The following is a 14,675-nucleotide window of genomic DNA, read 5'->3' on the forward strand; positions in this document are numbered from 1 at the left end:
ATATGAATAATGTCATTTTTTTCCTATTTTTAATACAATAGCATCTCTTCAATATACTTTAAATAGCCAAGCTAATTTAACATTTGATTTTTTTTTCAGTAGAGTGTGCCTTTTGAGTGTTAGATTTCAGTGTGAATAAAAAGCATTTTACATCTACTTTTGGCAGAAAAATATTTTGATATGAAAAAGAACCAGTGCAAAGAAGGTCTTGACATCTATAAAAAGTTTCTGACTAGGATGACAAGAATCTCAGAGTTTCTCAAAGTTGCAGAGGTAAACTACCTTTAAGTGATTGATTGTACTTCTTAACTTGCTTTTTTGTTCTAATGTGTAGACTTTAAAGAAGTCAGTGATACCCAAGTGAATGTAACATCTTACTGTAAGGCATATTGTATTGACTATTGCTTATGGTATAGTGTGAAATTATATCCTTTATGTTTGAGTCAGTGTTGATTCTAGGCTGTGTTACCAATGTGATATTTTATTGTTGAAGATAGTATAGGATAAATCAAGGTAGTGAGAACTTTGAAGAAATAACTTTTTAAAAGAGCGTACTCAAATTCACTTTGAATTTAAAGTATCTCTAACAGAGAAAAGCCCTCCCCCCCATTTCTTTAGGGACTGTCGCATACTAAAGCCAGATGAAGTAGTGTTTATTCTATGGCTATATTAAAAAAACCTTTAGTGTTTACTTATTGGCTTTTTCCATTCTCCGAATGTTCTTTGCATTTGATAGTTATGGTTACTAATTTAAGTTATAATCCCTACTACCTTGGGATCTGCTGGTCTTACTCTGAGATGGACCATCTTTGTTATTTGATCTGAAAAATAAGACTTTCCCTGCCTGATATACACTTTCATGAAGCTTGCAATTTAATGGCTTGAGATCTTGGAGTAAAAGAGTGAGAAATATTTTCAGAGATGTTTACTTGAGGAAATGAGCAAATAACTATTAATATCTTAATACAAATTATTTTATCAAGTTTTCTATTGATAGACTCCTGGAATTGCTGAGAAAAGGAAGAAAGAATGATTAGAAAATGAGAGGACAGTTTTTTAGTTTGGTTTCTAGAATAAGTAAATGTGGTGGTGATGGGATTGTTATTATAGAAATATCAGCAGATTGTGTTGGGATAGCTTGGTAGAGACAGTTATTTCCTAGTTTGTTACCACTGACATTTGTGTAAAACTTGGCCTAATTGAGTGTGCTAGATTTAAAAGACATATCTATGGTGATTTATTTTATGTTCTATTCCTTATATGCTTGGGAACTTGTTCCCTGTCAGTCTTTTTCATTCATGCCTTACTGTTTTAATCTTGTGACCTTTACAGAATTGATAGATTTTTTTCAAACTGTGACAACGTAGCTTAGAGACATCCTCAGAAGATGTCATGTATTAGAACTTTCTTTTTTTAACCAGAGTACTGCTCAGCTCTGGCTGATGGTGAGGGGTATTGAACCTGGAACTTTGGAGCCTCAGGCATGAGACTCTCTTTACATAGCCATTATGCTGGCTATTCCACCTGAGTATGATAATTTCATAATCATTAAATTTCCACGTCTAGTTCATCTCTTAACTTCTAGAGCCATAAAATAACATTTGGACCCTTGGAAATATTTAAAGTTATCATTAGAGATTTTAAAGAGGTTTGATCTAAAATATTGCTCAGAGTACTAGCAATAAATGTCATTTTTCTAAACTTTATAAAACATCTCTATTATAATGTTATATATTAAATGCACTTTTGCTTCATGTTGCAGCAAGTTGGAATTGACAGAGGTGATATACCAGATCTTTCACAGGTAATTATATCAATTTACTACCTACCTACTATACTAAGTATCAAAAGTACAAAGAGGAAAAATATCTGCCAAGGAGATCAGTGGAATTTTTCTTGACAGATTTTGATATGTTGCTGATGATTGTTTAACCCTGACCACATAGAATCATCTCCTCACCTGTTAAATTGTTGGAACTATTTACTAGTAGATCTTTTCTTGCTCTTAAAATATACCACTCTTTTCCATCACTGCTGTCAAAAAGAAAAGAAGCTTTTAAATTGAGAATAGTATTTTATCAATAATTTTTCTCTTTATAAACAGTATTCCTGTTCTGTTGGTAGAGATTTGATTTATGCAAGACTTATTTTCTGCATTTAAAACTTTCTCTTTTTGCTACTGGTGGAAATATTAAATTGGTATAAAACTCACAACATGATCATTGGACTAAGATAATAAATGTGTCTAGGTTTTAATTCTGACTGTGTCATGAGTTTGTCCTGTGATTTAAGAAAATTACTTTCTATATTTAAGTTTCAACTTATTTTAAATGGAGAGATTTTATTACGTCATTAGATAGTTGCAGGAATTAAATGAGTTCATATTTTTATGAGTTAATATTTTACAAGCATTTAGAGTAGCAAGCATTCAATTAACATTACCTTTTTTCCCTTACTGTGATCATCTCCAAAACATTTTTAGTAATGAAACTTTGTTTTCATTTTTTTATTCTTTATTTATTGGGTGGAGATAGCTAGAAATCTAGAGGGTGGGGGGAGGTAAAGAGAGAGAGAATCTTCAGCCCTGCTTCATTTCTTGAAAAACTTTCCCTCTGCAAGTGGGGACTGGGGACTCAAATCCAGGACCTTGCTCATTGTAATGTGTGTTCAACCAGGTTCACTACCACCCGGCCCCAGTAATGAAACTTTGTATATACTGTTTTTCATGGCTATTTCCTCAATTTTTACCAGGATGAAAGGACCTGGCATAAAATATGCCCTTAGCACCTGTGTCAGCTCTTTTCATAGTAGTTGACATCTCTTGGCAATAAATGTAGTTCGGTGTATGCCCAAGTTTTAGTAATGTATTTTTATTTAAAATTCAAGTAAGTCCTTTAAAAATTTATTTCATATGAGGCAGAGCTTCACAGATGAAAAAGAAGCCAGGGGCCAGGCCATGGCACATCTGGTAGAAGGACTCAGGTTCAGGCCCCTTGTCCCTACTTGTAGAGTAGACGCTTCATGAGTAGTAAAGCTGTGTTACAGATAATCTCTCTCCCTATCTCCCCCATTCCTCTCAATTTCTTTTCTGTCAATGAACTGTAAAGAGGAAAAGAAAGGGGGAGTAGTTAAGGGAAAAGGAAAAATGGAAGGAAGAGGGGAAAATAACCACTGGGAATAGTGGATTTGTCATGCAGGCACCTACTACCCTGGTAGCAATAGAAATTAAAAAATGAAGTGCAGGTGGCGCAAAACTCAAGGACCAGCGTAAGGATCCCGGTTTGAGCCCCCGGTTCCCCACCTGCAGGGGGGTTGCTTCACAAGCGGTAAAGTAGGTCTGCAGGTGTCTATCTTTCTCTCTCCTTCTCTGTCTTCCCCTCCTCTCTCCATTTCTCTCTGTCCTATCCAACAGTGACATCAACAACAATAACTACAACAACAATAAAAACAACAAGGGCAACAAAAAGGAAATATTTTTAAAAATCTAAAAAAAAAAAAAAAGAAATTTAAAAATGAGAGAAAACCAGAGAGCCCACATTGGTTATGTGGTACAAGAGGATCAGTCCTGAAGTCTCAGGCATGCAAAACCTGTGTTCTACCAGCTAAGCTATTTCTTTTTAATGTTTTGTACGTACAGTCTTACTTTTAATATTTCTAATGATATTTATTAATATCCTTCACTATGTCATGCTTATGTAAAATAATGCTTGTAAATAGCTAAACATCCATTGACAATTCATGACTCATAGGCCTGTTTATTTTTAGTGCATCTTATGTAGATGATAATTGATTTGCTTTGACCAGTGGCCTGATTATCATGAAAATCTTAATATCTGGGGGCTAGGTGGTGGTGCACCTGGTTAAGCACACACACTGCAGTGCACAAGGACCCAGGTTTAAGCCCCTGGTCCCCATCTGCAGGGGGAAGGCTTCGTGAGTGGTGAAGCAGGGCTGCAAATGTCTCTCTCCCTCTCAATTTCTGTCTCTATCCAATAATAAATTAATTTAAAAAAATTTAAAAAAAAGAGAATCTTAATATCTGTACAATTTCAGGCTCCCAGCAGTCTTCTTGATGCCTTGGAACAACATTTAGCTTCTTTGGAAGGAAAGAAAATCAAAGATTCTACAGCTGCCAGCAGGTATATTACTTGTGGGCAAAGGGCAGCAGTGATATTTCTGAGAGAATAGAAGAATCCAGATAGAATTTCAAATGGCTTTAATGTAGAATTGCCCTCATATAGGTGTTGTCAAGACTTGAATGAGTTAACGCATGTAAATTCTTAGTTTGGTTCCTAATCCTCAATAAATGTCAGTATCTGACACTTCATTTAGGATTGAGTACACAGTGTTGTATCTCTTTTAAGGAAGAAAGGATTTTAGAAGTATACATCAGAATTGTATAATTCTCAGTAGTTATTTGAGAAAGGAATGAAAAATAACACTGATTTGCTGCAAAAACACTTATTTTTTGGTCATTTTGTTGCATTATCGTCTATATTACTCCTTTTGTCTTCAGAGTTTTATGTTATATTCACTTACAACAATCAAATTTATATAAAATTTGAATAGTAAAAATTTTAGATGTGTGATAAAAGGAAAATTAAGATCATTAAAGAATGTTCTTCAGGGTTGAATTCTTTTATCATTTTGTTTATTTTGCCTAGAATTAGTGTTTGGGAATTTAATGTGAGGGTTTTACAGTAAGGACATTACTATAAAATGGAAAGTAGGTGATTTGCTGTGAGCCTGTAGTGAGAGATTGTACATTGTTTTATATGTTTAAAGAAGACATTCCCCCCCCCCCAAGTAAATAAATAAATAAATAAATAACTATAGGCAACTATATAATGAGTTGTTGAGGACATGCTAGATGGAGTTTTGACTAAAATGAAACCGATCCCAGCTAGTGCTCTGGAACTTGACATCTTTGGGTATTATATAGGAAAAAAAATTGCCTATACATATTAATTTTTGGTACTCATGTTTTAGAATGCCTGCGTAGTACTGAAAAACCCTACATTGTAAATAATTAGCAGTGACCCATTCCTGTGAGAAGCCTAATATTTTACCCATCAGGATTTTTCTTGGAGTACGGGTGCTCTTGCTTTAATTGCTTTGGTCATGTTCCTTGAGTCTCACATGACGTAATTAGCTGTATTGTTAGTTCCTTCCAAAGCCATAACACTTAATTCAAAGCAGTTACTGTGTTTTTAAAATCGTGTAATTACTCAGAATCCTCTAGACCAAATGGAATATTTCACTTGAAGGACAGGTTTTTACTACCTATATTCATAATTGTAATGCTTGCCCATGGCAGGCTTGCCCATAACATTTCATAGCCTGGCTGTAATGTCAAGTATTCAGCTAACTTCTGTCCAATTCTCCTAGGGCAACAACACTTTCCAACGCAGTCTCTTCCCTGGCAAACACTGGCCTGTCTTTAACCAAAGTGGATGAAAGGGAAAAGCAGGCAGCATTAGAGGAAGAACAGGCTCGTTTAAAAGCTTTAAAGGTAAGTGTGCACATTTCCTTTATTTCCACTCACTGTGCCGCCTCCCGGACCACAGTAGTCCTAGTTTTTTATCATGATTATTGAATACTGATAGTTAAAAGGTGTCTGTCACTAAACAAACAACAAGAATAAAATTAGAGCCAAGACTAGGTGGTGGTATACTTGGTTGAGGACATTGTTACAATGTGCAAAAACCCAGTTTCAAACCTCTGTTCCCACCTGCAGGGAGTAAGATTCACAAGCTCTCTCCACCCCTCTGTTTTCTCCCCATTCTCTCTCTGTTTCCTCTGTCTCTAGTAAAGAATAAATTATTTTTTTAAAAAAACTAGACCCTGGGGCTGGGGAAACAGCATAATGGTTATGCAAAAGACTTTAATGACTGAGTCTCTGAGGTCCCCGGTTAAATCTTTAGCACCATCTTAAGCGACTGCCACCTCTCCAGATTCAAAGGAGGTCTCGAAACTTTACATCAGGCTCAACCTGACGCTGTTGACTGGCTACGGAAGAAGGGCAAACGCTAGAAGAAGAAGCAGCCAGAGTTGAGCAATTCTATGGCCTTTCTCTCTATATCTCTTTCTTGTTACAAAAAAAAAAAGAGCTTGTTCAGAAGCTATATAAGATATCTGATTTCTTATGATTTCTTTTGATTCTCTGAAGGAGCAGCGCCTAAAAGAACTTGCAAAGAAACCTCATACCTCTTTAACAACTGCAGCCTCTCCTGTGTCTGCCTCAGCAGGGGTTATAATGACTGCACCAGCCATTGACATATTTTCTACCCCAAGTTCTTCTAACAGGTAGGTGGAGAGGGTTAAAAAATACTTTTGAATGTCTTGGTTTAAAGATTCCTAAGAGAAAATTTTCAGTTTTGAAGGTTTAGATTGATGGATGATTTGGTAATCATACTTTTATGCAAAGGAGGTGGTAGCAAATGATGCCAGAGTTAAAGTAACTATGTATAAAAAGTAGAGTTTGGATTTCACTTATGTAGGGAATGAAAGAAGACTAACAAGATGTATATTTTTCTATGTGAAAATGTGTCATGGGAGTAGGGCGGTAGCGCAGCAAGTTAAGCACGCGTGGCACAAAGCACAGAACCAGTGTAAGGACCCTGGTTCAAGCCCCAGGCTCCCCACCTGCAGGGGAGTCGCTTCATAGGCAGTGAAGCCAGGTCTGCAGGTGTCTGTCTTTCTCTCCGCTTCTCTGCCTTCCCCTCTTCTCTCCATTTCTCTCTGTCCTATCCAACAACAATGACATCAATAACAACAATAGTAATAACTACAACAACAATAACGGCAACAAAAAGGAAATAAATAAATATATTAAAAAAGAATGTGTCATAACTTTTCCGAAACCAAATACAACTTTATGGGAGCACTAACTATATATTATTTCTTATAAAAAAATGTATGTCCCAAACCCAATATAATAAAGTGGTAGTGTTCAGTTTTTATTGCATAGATGTGCTTAATCTTTTCCCTGTATAATAATAATAGCAATTATTATTATATATATTAAGATAGAGACAGGGAGAAAAGAGTGTATGTGAAAGATATTGGGGGTCGGGCAGTAGTGCCGCGTGTTAAGTGCATGTGGTACAAAGCCAGGGACATGTGTAAGGATCCTGGTTCGAGCCCTGGCTCCCCACCTGCAGGAGAGTCGCTTCATAAGCAGTGAAGCAGGTCTGCAGGTGTCTTTTTCTCTCCCCCTCTCTGACTTCCCCATCTCTCTCCATTTCTCTCTGTCCTATCCAACAGCAGCAACATCAATAACAACAGCAGTAATAACTACAACAACAGTAAAACAACCGGGGCAACAAGAGGGAAAATAAAAATAAATAAATAAATAAATAAATAAATAAATAAATATACTTAAAAAAAAAAAAGATCACTGCAGTGAAACTTCTTTCCATGTGGTGAGGCCTTGGTCCTTGTATTGTTAGTACACTATTATAGGTAGTAAAGCAATAGAAATGAGGTTAATGGGTCTTTTACTTAGATAAAAGTAATTTGGTGTTGCATAGTAGTTAAAGTTCTTTGAAGGTTAAAAGTAAGAAGACAAATTTCCATACACATTAAAGCTGCTCTGACATTTTATACTTCATTATTGCATTTTTAAGGTCATTTTAAGGTTAGTATTGATCCCTTGCAGAATGGTTATTATTTGAATTCCATGTAAACTAAAAATACGATACTTAAATATCTTTACAGATCTACTTAGAAAAATGCTGTTATGTATAGACTGTTCATTCTTGCTGAAATTATTCCTCCTTTGAGGTTAATGTTTTTGTAGTCTGTTCTTACTTTTTAATATGTTGAGACAGGAGAAGAAGGTGGCTACAGTTGTAGAAGTAATATAACAAATTATCTTTTCAAAATATCTTCCTAGCACATCAAAGCTACCAAATGATCTGCTTGATTTGCAACAGCCAACTTTTCATCCATCTGTACATCCTCTGTCCAGTACTTCTCAGGTAGCAAGTACATGGGGAGGTAAGTGTAAGTAGAATCTATTTGGATGTTGTGTTGACATTCCCACTCCTCATCCTGTGGTTTCACTTATTTGCATAGTTTTTGGTTATACTTAATACATGAGAAATATTAAAATGGCAAGTGAAAAATAATTTTGCCCCTTGGGATATATTTTTGTTTATGAATATGATTTTATAGCTTATGTTATGAAATGAGGCTTCATGAAAATAACGAAAGACTAAATGTATACTTAAGTATGAAATCATTCAGTGTCTATTCCACAATCAGAAAATATATGATGATTGTCCTACTTTTGATATAGAAAAAGCTTATTTGGGAGAGAGGGCTCATCTAGTGTAAGGACATGATGAGATTCTAGGTACGCTATAAGAACTAGACATGAATTATATTCTGACTTGAAATGCCATAACAAACTTTGCTACTTGGATATAAAATGTTGATTTAATTTATTTAATTCAGGCTGTTAAGACTTTGGAATTCAAAGGACTTTCCTCTAGCAAAGTGATTGAAGTTCTTGAGTGGTTCAGTAGTTCTTTTATCTAATGGTAGCCATGGCATCTTTAAAAAAAAGTGAGCCTAGTCCATTTCAGTTTTTAAGCTTAGTCATTTGGAATGTTTTCATATCATTCCTTTTGGTTAAATTTGATGCTCTTGGTTAGCCTGTGAGTATTATTTTATAACATTTGAAAATTGGGAAAGAAAGGAAGTTGTCGGAGAAAGGATACTATATGAAAACTGTACAGAAGGCCAAACTAATTTAAAATGTATGTTGTAAACTTAAATTCACATGTAACGTGAAAAATGCCTCTTAATATCAAAGGTAAATGAACTGGTCAAGAAGATTTTTTTGTTTCTTTGTTTTAATTCCACCAGGGTTATTGCTGGGGCTTGGTGTTAGCACACTCTAGGTGGCTTTTTTCCCCTTCTCCTCCCTCCCTTCCTCTCTCCCTCCCTCCCTCCCTTCCTCCCTCCCCCCCTCCCTCCCTCTGTGTTTTATTTCATTTTACTTTACTTTATTTGATGAGACAGAGAAATTGAGAGGAGAGGGGAAGAAAGGAAAATAGATAGCTGCAGATCTGCTTCACTACTTGTGAAGCTTCCTTCCTGCACATAAAGAGCAGGACTTCCTGGTCCTTGATCATGGTAGTGAGTGTACTCGACTTGATGCACCACTGCCTAACCAACTTAAGTAAGTTTTTATGGTATTAATTTTTCATCTCTGATTTTCTCAGTTTTTTGAGATGAAGTTTTCTATATTAGAATTTAATATCACTGAAAGTAGAAGTTAACTATTTTGTTCACCGTTGCATTACATCTCCAGTTCCAGGAACAGTTTTTGACAGGTGCTTCTGTAGATATTGATTAAATGATTGCTTGTTTCTTTCCTTTTTGGGGGGGAAGGGCAGGCTATTTCTGGTTCAAGCTGTAATACAGGGAACAACAGCAATGCAACATTAAACACTAGATTTTTAAACTATGTAATTATGAGCTATAACTGAACTTAAAAACTTAATTGGCATTGAAGACTAGTTTACTTTAGCTATTTCTTGATATCTGGGTGTAATTTCTTAAGCTGGAAACTAGCCTTTTTTGGGGGGGAGGCTAATTGTGAATTGCTTTAGAAAAGGTAAAGGTGAGTAGAATTAACAGCACTATCAGTTTTGTCTTGCTTTTTTTTTTTTTTTAAGAAAATAATTCTTTTCCCCAAGTTTTTTTTCTATATAGACAAACATTTTATAGCAAATTTAATGAGAACTAGTAATGCTTAGCAGGATTTGAACTATGAAATTCCATCTGTACACCTTTTTGGTGTATTGAAGTTTCTGCTTGGAACTACCTAGCTTGTCTGAAACAAATATTCTGTGTGACTGAATTATGTGGGAATATAATTTTATGTTGTTTTCTGTGTACTACTTCCATCAAAATTTCCCTTGTATTTTAGCACTGCTGTATACAAGTATTTGAATACAAATCAAGTTGAGTAAAGCAGAGACAATAGCAATTGAATATTTGTAAAAGCTTGTTTTACCCGCATACACACGGCAAATCTTTACTATGAACTCAGCTAAATCTCGTCTTTATTTTCACATGAAGATATTTGGCTTCCATGTAGGTGAGAATTTGAGAGCTCTAATACTTGCACAACAGGATTTTCGGGGTATCTCTCTCTCTCCGGTGGGGTGGTCTCCAGGGGAAAGGTAACGAACGGGCTGGTTCTTTCTCGCTCACGACAAGGGTGACACGAAGTAAAAGACACCAGGGGACTCTTAGCGTGCCTAGAATCTGAGTCCTAGAATCCCAGAATCCTAGAGTCCGTTTATTAGCAAAGTGGACATGAGTTAAATAGAAAAGCAATGGAGGTAATTATTGTTGAAATATGTCAGAAAGTACAGGTTTCTTAATGGTCAGCATGCCCCTAAGGTAGGGGGCTGGTATGACAGGAATTGATAAGATACAAGACAGTTATACTCCATGACACAAGCAACTTAATTATCCAAAGGTATTTGAGAGAAGCATAGGGGTTAAACCCGTAGGGTGAGACAGAGAGAAGATGGATATCAAAAAGCCATATAGTTTGGAATTTCTCTTGTCTGGGGTCTGAGGTGTGTGATGAAGTGTGTGATAAGGTGTGTTCTTCTGTGATCAGAAGGTGACTTTGAATAAGTGAATCTGTGGCCATGTGGCCTGCAGTTAATGGAGGGAAGTATTGGGGTTTCTGTGGGCCTGAGAGTCGAGAAGGAAAGAACCAAGCCTGAGTTTCCCCCCTTATGCTCACCTCAGTTGAGAGAGACTTACCAAGCGGTTATCTTCTCAGACTTCCATCCAAAGACAGGGGTGGTTCTCCCTAAGCTCTATCAGGCTTACACATGTTCCCAACAAGAATTACTGAAGAATATTTTAAATCAAAAGGTTTCATTACTTAATTTAGTCTGCATGTTGTTTGTATGTCCATGACATTCAGATTGATAAGTTTGATTCAGTCAATTCTTTAGAATTTTTTAATTGTAATTTTTTTATGTGAGTGCATGAATGTGCAGGGCACCACTGTTATTAGAACATTTAAAATATGTAACATCTGGGAGTCAGGCGGTAGCGTAGCGGGTTAAGCGCAGGTGGCGCGCTAAGCACAAGGACCAGCGGAAGGATCCCGGTTCGAGCCCCCGGCTCCCCACCTGCAGGGGAGTCACTTCACAGGTGGTGAAGCAGGTCTGCAGGTGTCTGTCTTTCTCTCCCCCTCTCTGTCTTCCCCTCCTCTCTCCATTTCTCTCTGTCCTATCCAACAACAATGGCATCAATAATAACTACAACAACAAAATAACAAGGGCAACAAAATAAATAAATAAAAGAAAAATATGTAACATCTAATGTGTGTGTGTGTTCATGTGTATGTTTACAAGTTATGATAATTTTAACTGAAGTAACATTGGACTGTATAATTATGAAACCAGAAGTTCACAATGCTCCCAACATGTATTCAAGCACACCCAACATCACAGTACCAACACCCATTCTCCATGATCCACTGGTCTCCCTCCCTTCTGTTCTCTCACCCCAGTAACCTCAGTTCTGTAGTTAGAGTATTAGGATTTATTTTGTTTTGTTTCTTCTCTTCTTTGCCTTGTTTATATTTCACACACAAGTGAAGTCATTGGTGTTCTGACTTATGAAATAGACAGCATTTACATTATGCTGCAATAAGCATGCGACAAAGTAAAGGTACTATTCAGGATTATTCAGAAATTTTTTTCTATGCCTCTTGCTTTCATTTAGGAACAGAGTTAGTATTGTTCTTGTCATATGCACCATAGAAAATATGCATATTCTCAGTTAGAAATAGTTTAGTAATAACCTGGGATTAAGGGGAAATAAGGTTCACATATTTATATGAAAGGCATCTATAATTCCACCTAAAATTGAACTGGAGAGAACACAACTCTCCTGTTCTCATTTCATTATTAGTGAGCCACTGATTTTTCAAAAAATGGTCTGGAATCTAAACAACCACTTGGCCTTGAATGCTAATATCTCCATATGTTTTTTTTATCACCTTAAAAATTGAGAGGTAAAAAAAGGAACTAACAATAACAGTATTACTAGCTTAGTATACTTGTAAAATTTAAGCTGGATTTTAAAATTCAGTTAAAAGAGAATCGTCCGTGGTCCGGGAGGTGGCGCAGTGGTAAAGCTTTGGAGTGTCAAGCATGAGGTCCTGAGTTCGATCCCCAGCATCACATGTGCCAGAGTGACGTCTGGTTCTTTCTCTCTCCTATCATTCTCATAGATAAATAAAATCTTTAAAAAAAAAAAAAAAGAATCGTCCATTCTGAAGTTTAATTTACACTCAGCTGTTATGAAAAATTATACTTTTGGTGTATTGCACCAAAGTAAAGTAAAAGACTGGGGTAGGGGGAGGGTTTCAGGTCCTGGAACATGACAGAGGAGAACCTAGTGGGACTTTTATTATTATGTGGAAAACTGGGAAGTGTATGCATGTACAAACTATTGTATTTTACTATTGACTGTAAACCATTAATCCCCCAATAAAGAAATTTTAGAAAAGAGAAAAATTATTTTTTCTGTATCAATGTAGATATCAGGTATTTAGCATTTCAGTATACTGTGATTGTAGTGCTGTTTTAATTTTTTTCTGATTCTTAACAATTAAGCTTTCAAATGAATAATATGAGCAAACAATGTTTTTAGTCAAAAACTATATGTAGAGGAGTGGAATAGTGGGCAAGAGGTTAAAATATAATATTAAAAAACGTTATTTATTTACTTATGAGAGAGAAAAGCCCAGCATCATTCTGTCACGTCACACCCAGGGTTTGAGCTCAGGACTTTAGGCTTGGGAGTCTGACATTTTAGTCACTGTGCCACTTCCCAAGCCAAAAAGCATGATCTTCTTAAGTTTAAATGTCATATTAATCAAGTTTTGTTTGTTTTTAGAGATTTATTTTTGCATGTGAGTTGTGTTCCATAGGAATGTTTGATTTATACAGTGGGAAAGGACAGGGTTTTTATGTGAAAAGAAAGTTTAAAAAGTTTTTACAAAATAGCTAGTTAAACCTCAAAAGTTTAGACAGTTGTAGGTTTTAATAGATTGCTTTTGAAGTTTATTAATATAATGAAAGCATGCTGTCTTAGTGGATGATTTATCTTTAGGCCATAGTCTATCATTACGTAATACTGTGAAGGCACCACAGCACTCTTCAGGGAGGGGCACAAACTAGGCAAGACTGCTTGTTGGAAGTACTGACACTCTTCTCATAATTCCATTAAAAATAGAGATTTTGCTATGGTTTTGCTACACTGTTGTTTGTTTTTTCCCCCTCTCCCTCTGCTTATGATAGGATGAATGGCTTTTGACCATTAGAGTGTGATTATCTTGAATGAGCTACATAGATGTATTTGATTTGAAAATAAGGTGTAGGATTGTACATGTTTGACTTACATGACAGTATTTTAACAGGGTATATAATTCTTTTGATATTTTCAGATAATTTAAAAGCCATGTTTTATAATTCTTAACTTAGCCTTCAGAGCTGCTCCCTACCTACTATTAATGCCAGACGACCAATCTTTTGTTTCTTTTTCTAAAATCTCTCCCTCTCTCTCTCTACACTAACACCTTCACCCCCTTTTAATGTGCTATTCCTGGATCTATACCAGAGTTACCAGAACAGGTTGACCATGTTAGTGTGCAGAACTTTTACCCCATTTCCTTTTCTTTTCGGAAAATTTACTTAAACCACTCACTCACATCACATGTTTCCTTTAACTTACTTCAGTAAATATAGCTATGTCACCAAAACCAATAAACTCACAGCCAGACCAGAGAACATGGTTCAGGGCTAGTAACATTTATAGAAATATTCTAATTATTCTTTTTTTACTATCTTTAACTTCCTGACTTTAAAGAGCAGATCTGTCCATAGTATACTCCTGTTTGGTAAACCAATCACTCCCCCCACCCAAAATTCACCTTACAATTTGTTAAATTCAGCTCTTCCATCCTAATGATGAAATATTGTTGCATTGAAGATTAATAAGTAATGTAGATACTATTCACTTGCATCTTTTGACTAATTACAATACTAATTAATTTACTTCCTTTCTTCATTTTGCTGTAATGCTCTTGGACTGCACAGATCCTTTCTCTGCTACTGTAGATGCTGTTGATGATGCCATTCCAAGGTTAAATCCTTTCCTCACAAAAAGTAGTGGTGATGTTCACCTTCCCATTTCTTCAGATGTATCCACTTTTACTACTAGGACACCTACTCATGAAATGTTTGTTGGTAAAGTACCATTTAACCTTTTTTTTTCTTTAATTGATGTTTATACTGCCTAAGTATTTTTTTTCACATACTCATTAATCCTTTTTAAAGTACTATAGCAATTACTTTGGATTTTAATATCTAGCTTACAGCAAACTAGCAGTAATAAGGTAAAGTTTTAAAGTTTATACTAGTATTCCTAGTATTTTATGCAAGTTTTTAGGAAATAAAGGTATTTTTTCCCCCTTTGGTGTTTTGTGCTCTGCTGTGTTATAGTGCAGTCCTCCAGCTTCTTCACATTGCATGGCGGATCTTGTCTATAATAGTTGAGAGGGTTGATTATATTGAACCTGAATTGGTTGAGGAGTAAAATCTTCTCCAACGAACTTCTAT

At 35.8% G+C, this 14,675-nt stretch overlaps 1 protein-coding gene across 20 annotated transcripts in view; it reads left to right on the plus strand.

Annotated features, from left to right (window-relative positions):
* Positions 1-14,675, plus strand: part of PICALM (phosphatidylinositol binding clathrin assembly protein) — a 113,647-nt gene that overhangs the window by 62,273 nt on the left and 36,699 nt on the right. For 9 of the 20 annotated variants that reach the window (XM_060177388.1, XM_060177389.1, XM_016191119.2 and 6 more), the window contains exons 7-12: positions 167-273; positions 1,763-1,804; positions 4,054-4,139; positions 5,389-5,512; positions 6,170-6,306; positions 7,898-8,001. In XM_060177388.1, the coding sequence (XP_060033371.1) occupies positions 167-273; positions 1,763-1,804; positions 4,054-4,139; positions 5,389-5,512; positions 6,170-6,306; positions 7,898-8,001 (600 nt within the window). Of the gene's footprint in view, positions 1-166; positions 274-1,762; positions 1,805-4,053; positions 4,140-5,388; positions 5,513-6,169; positions 6,307-7,897; positions 8,002-14,153; positions 14,304-14,675 lie in introns of all 20 variants that reach the window. The other 11 variants (XM_016191125.2, XM_016191116.2, XM_016191126.2 and 8 more) reach the window with 2 other exon arrangements.

This window comes from Erinaceus europaeus, chromosome 17 (genome assembly GCF_950295315.1).
Source record: "Erinaceus europaeus chromosome 17, mEriEur2.1, whole genome shotgun sequence".
Classification (NCBI taxonomy): Eukaryota; Metazoa; Chordata; class Mammalia; order Eulipotyphla; family Erinaceidae; genus Erinaceus; species Erinaceus europaeus.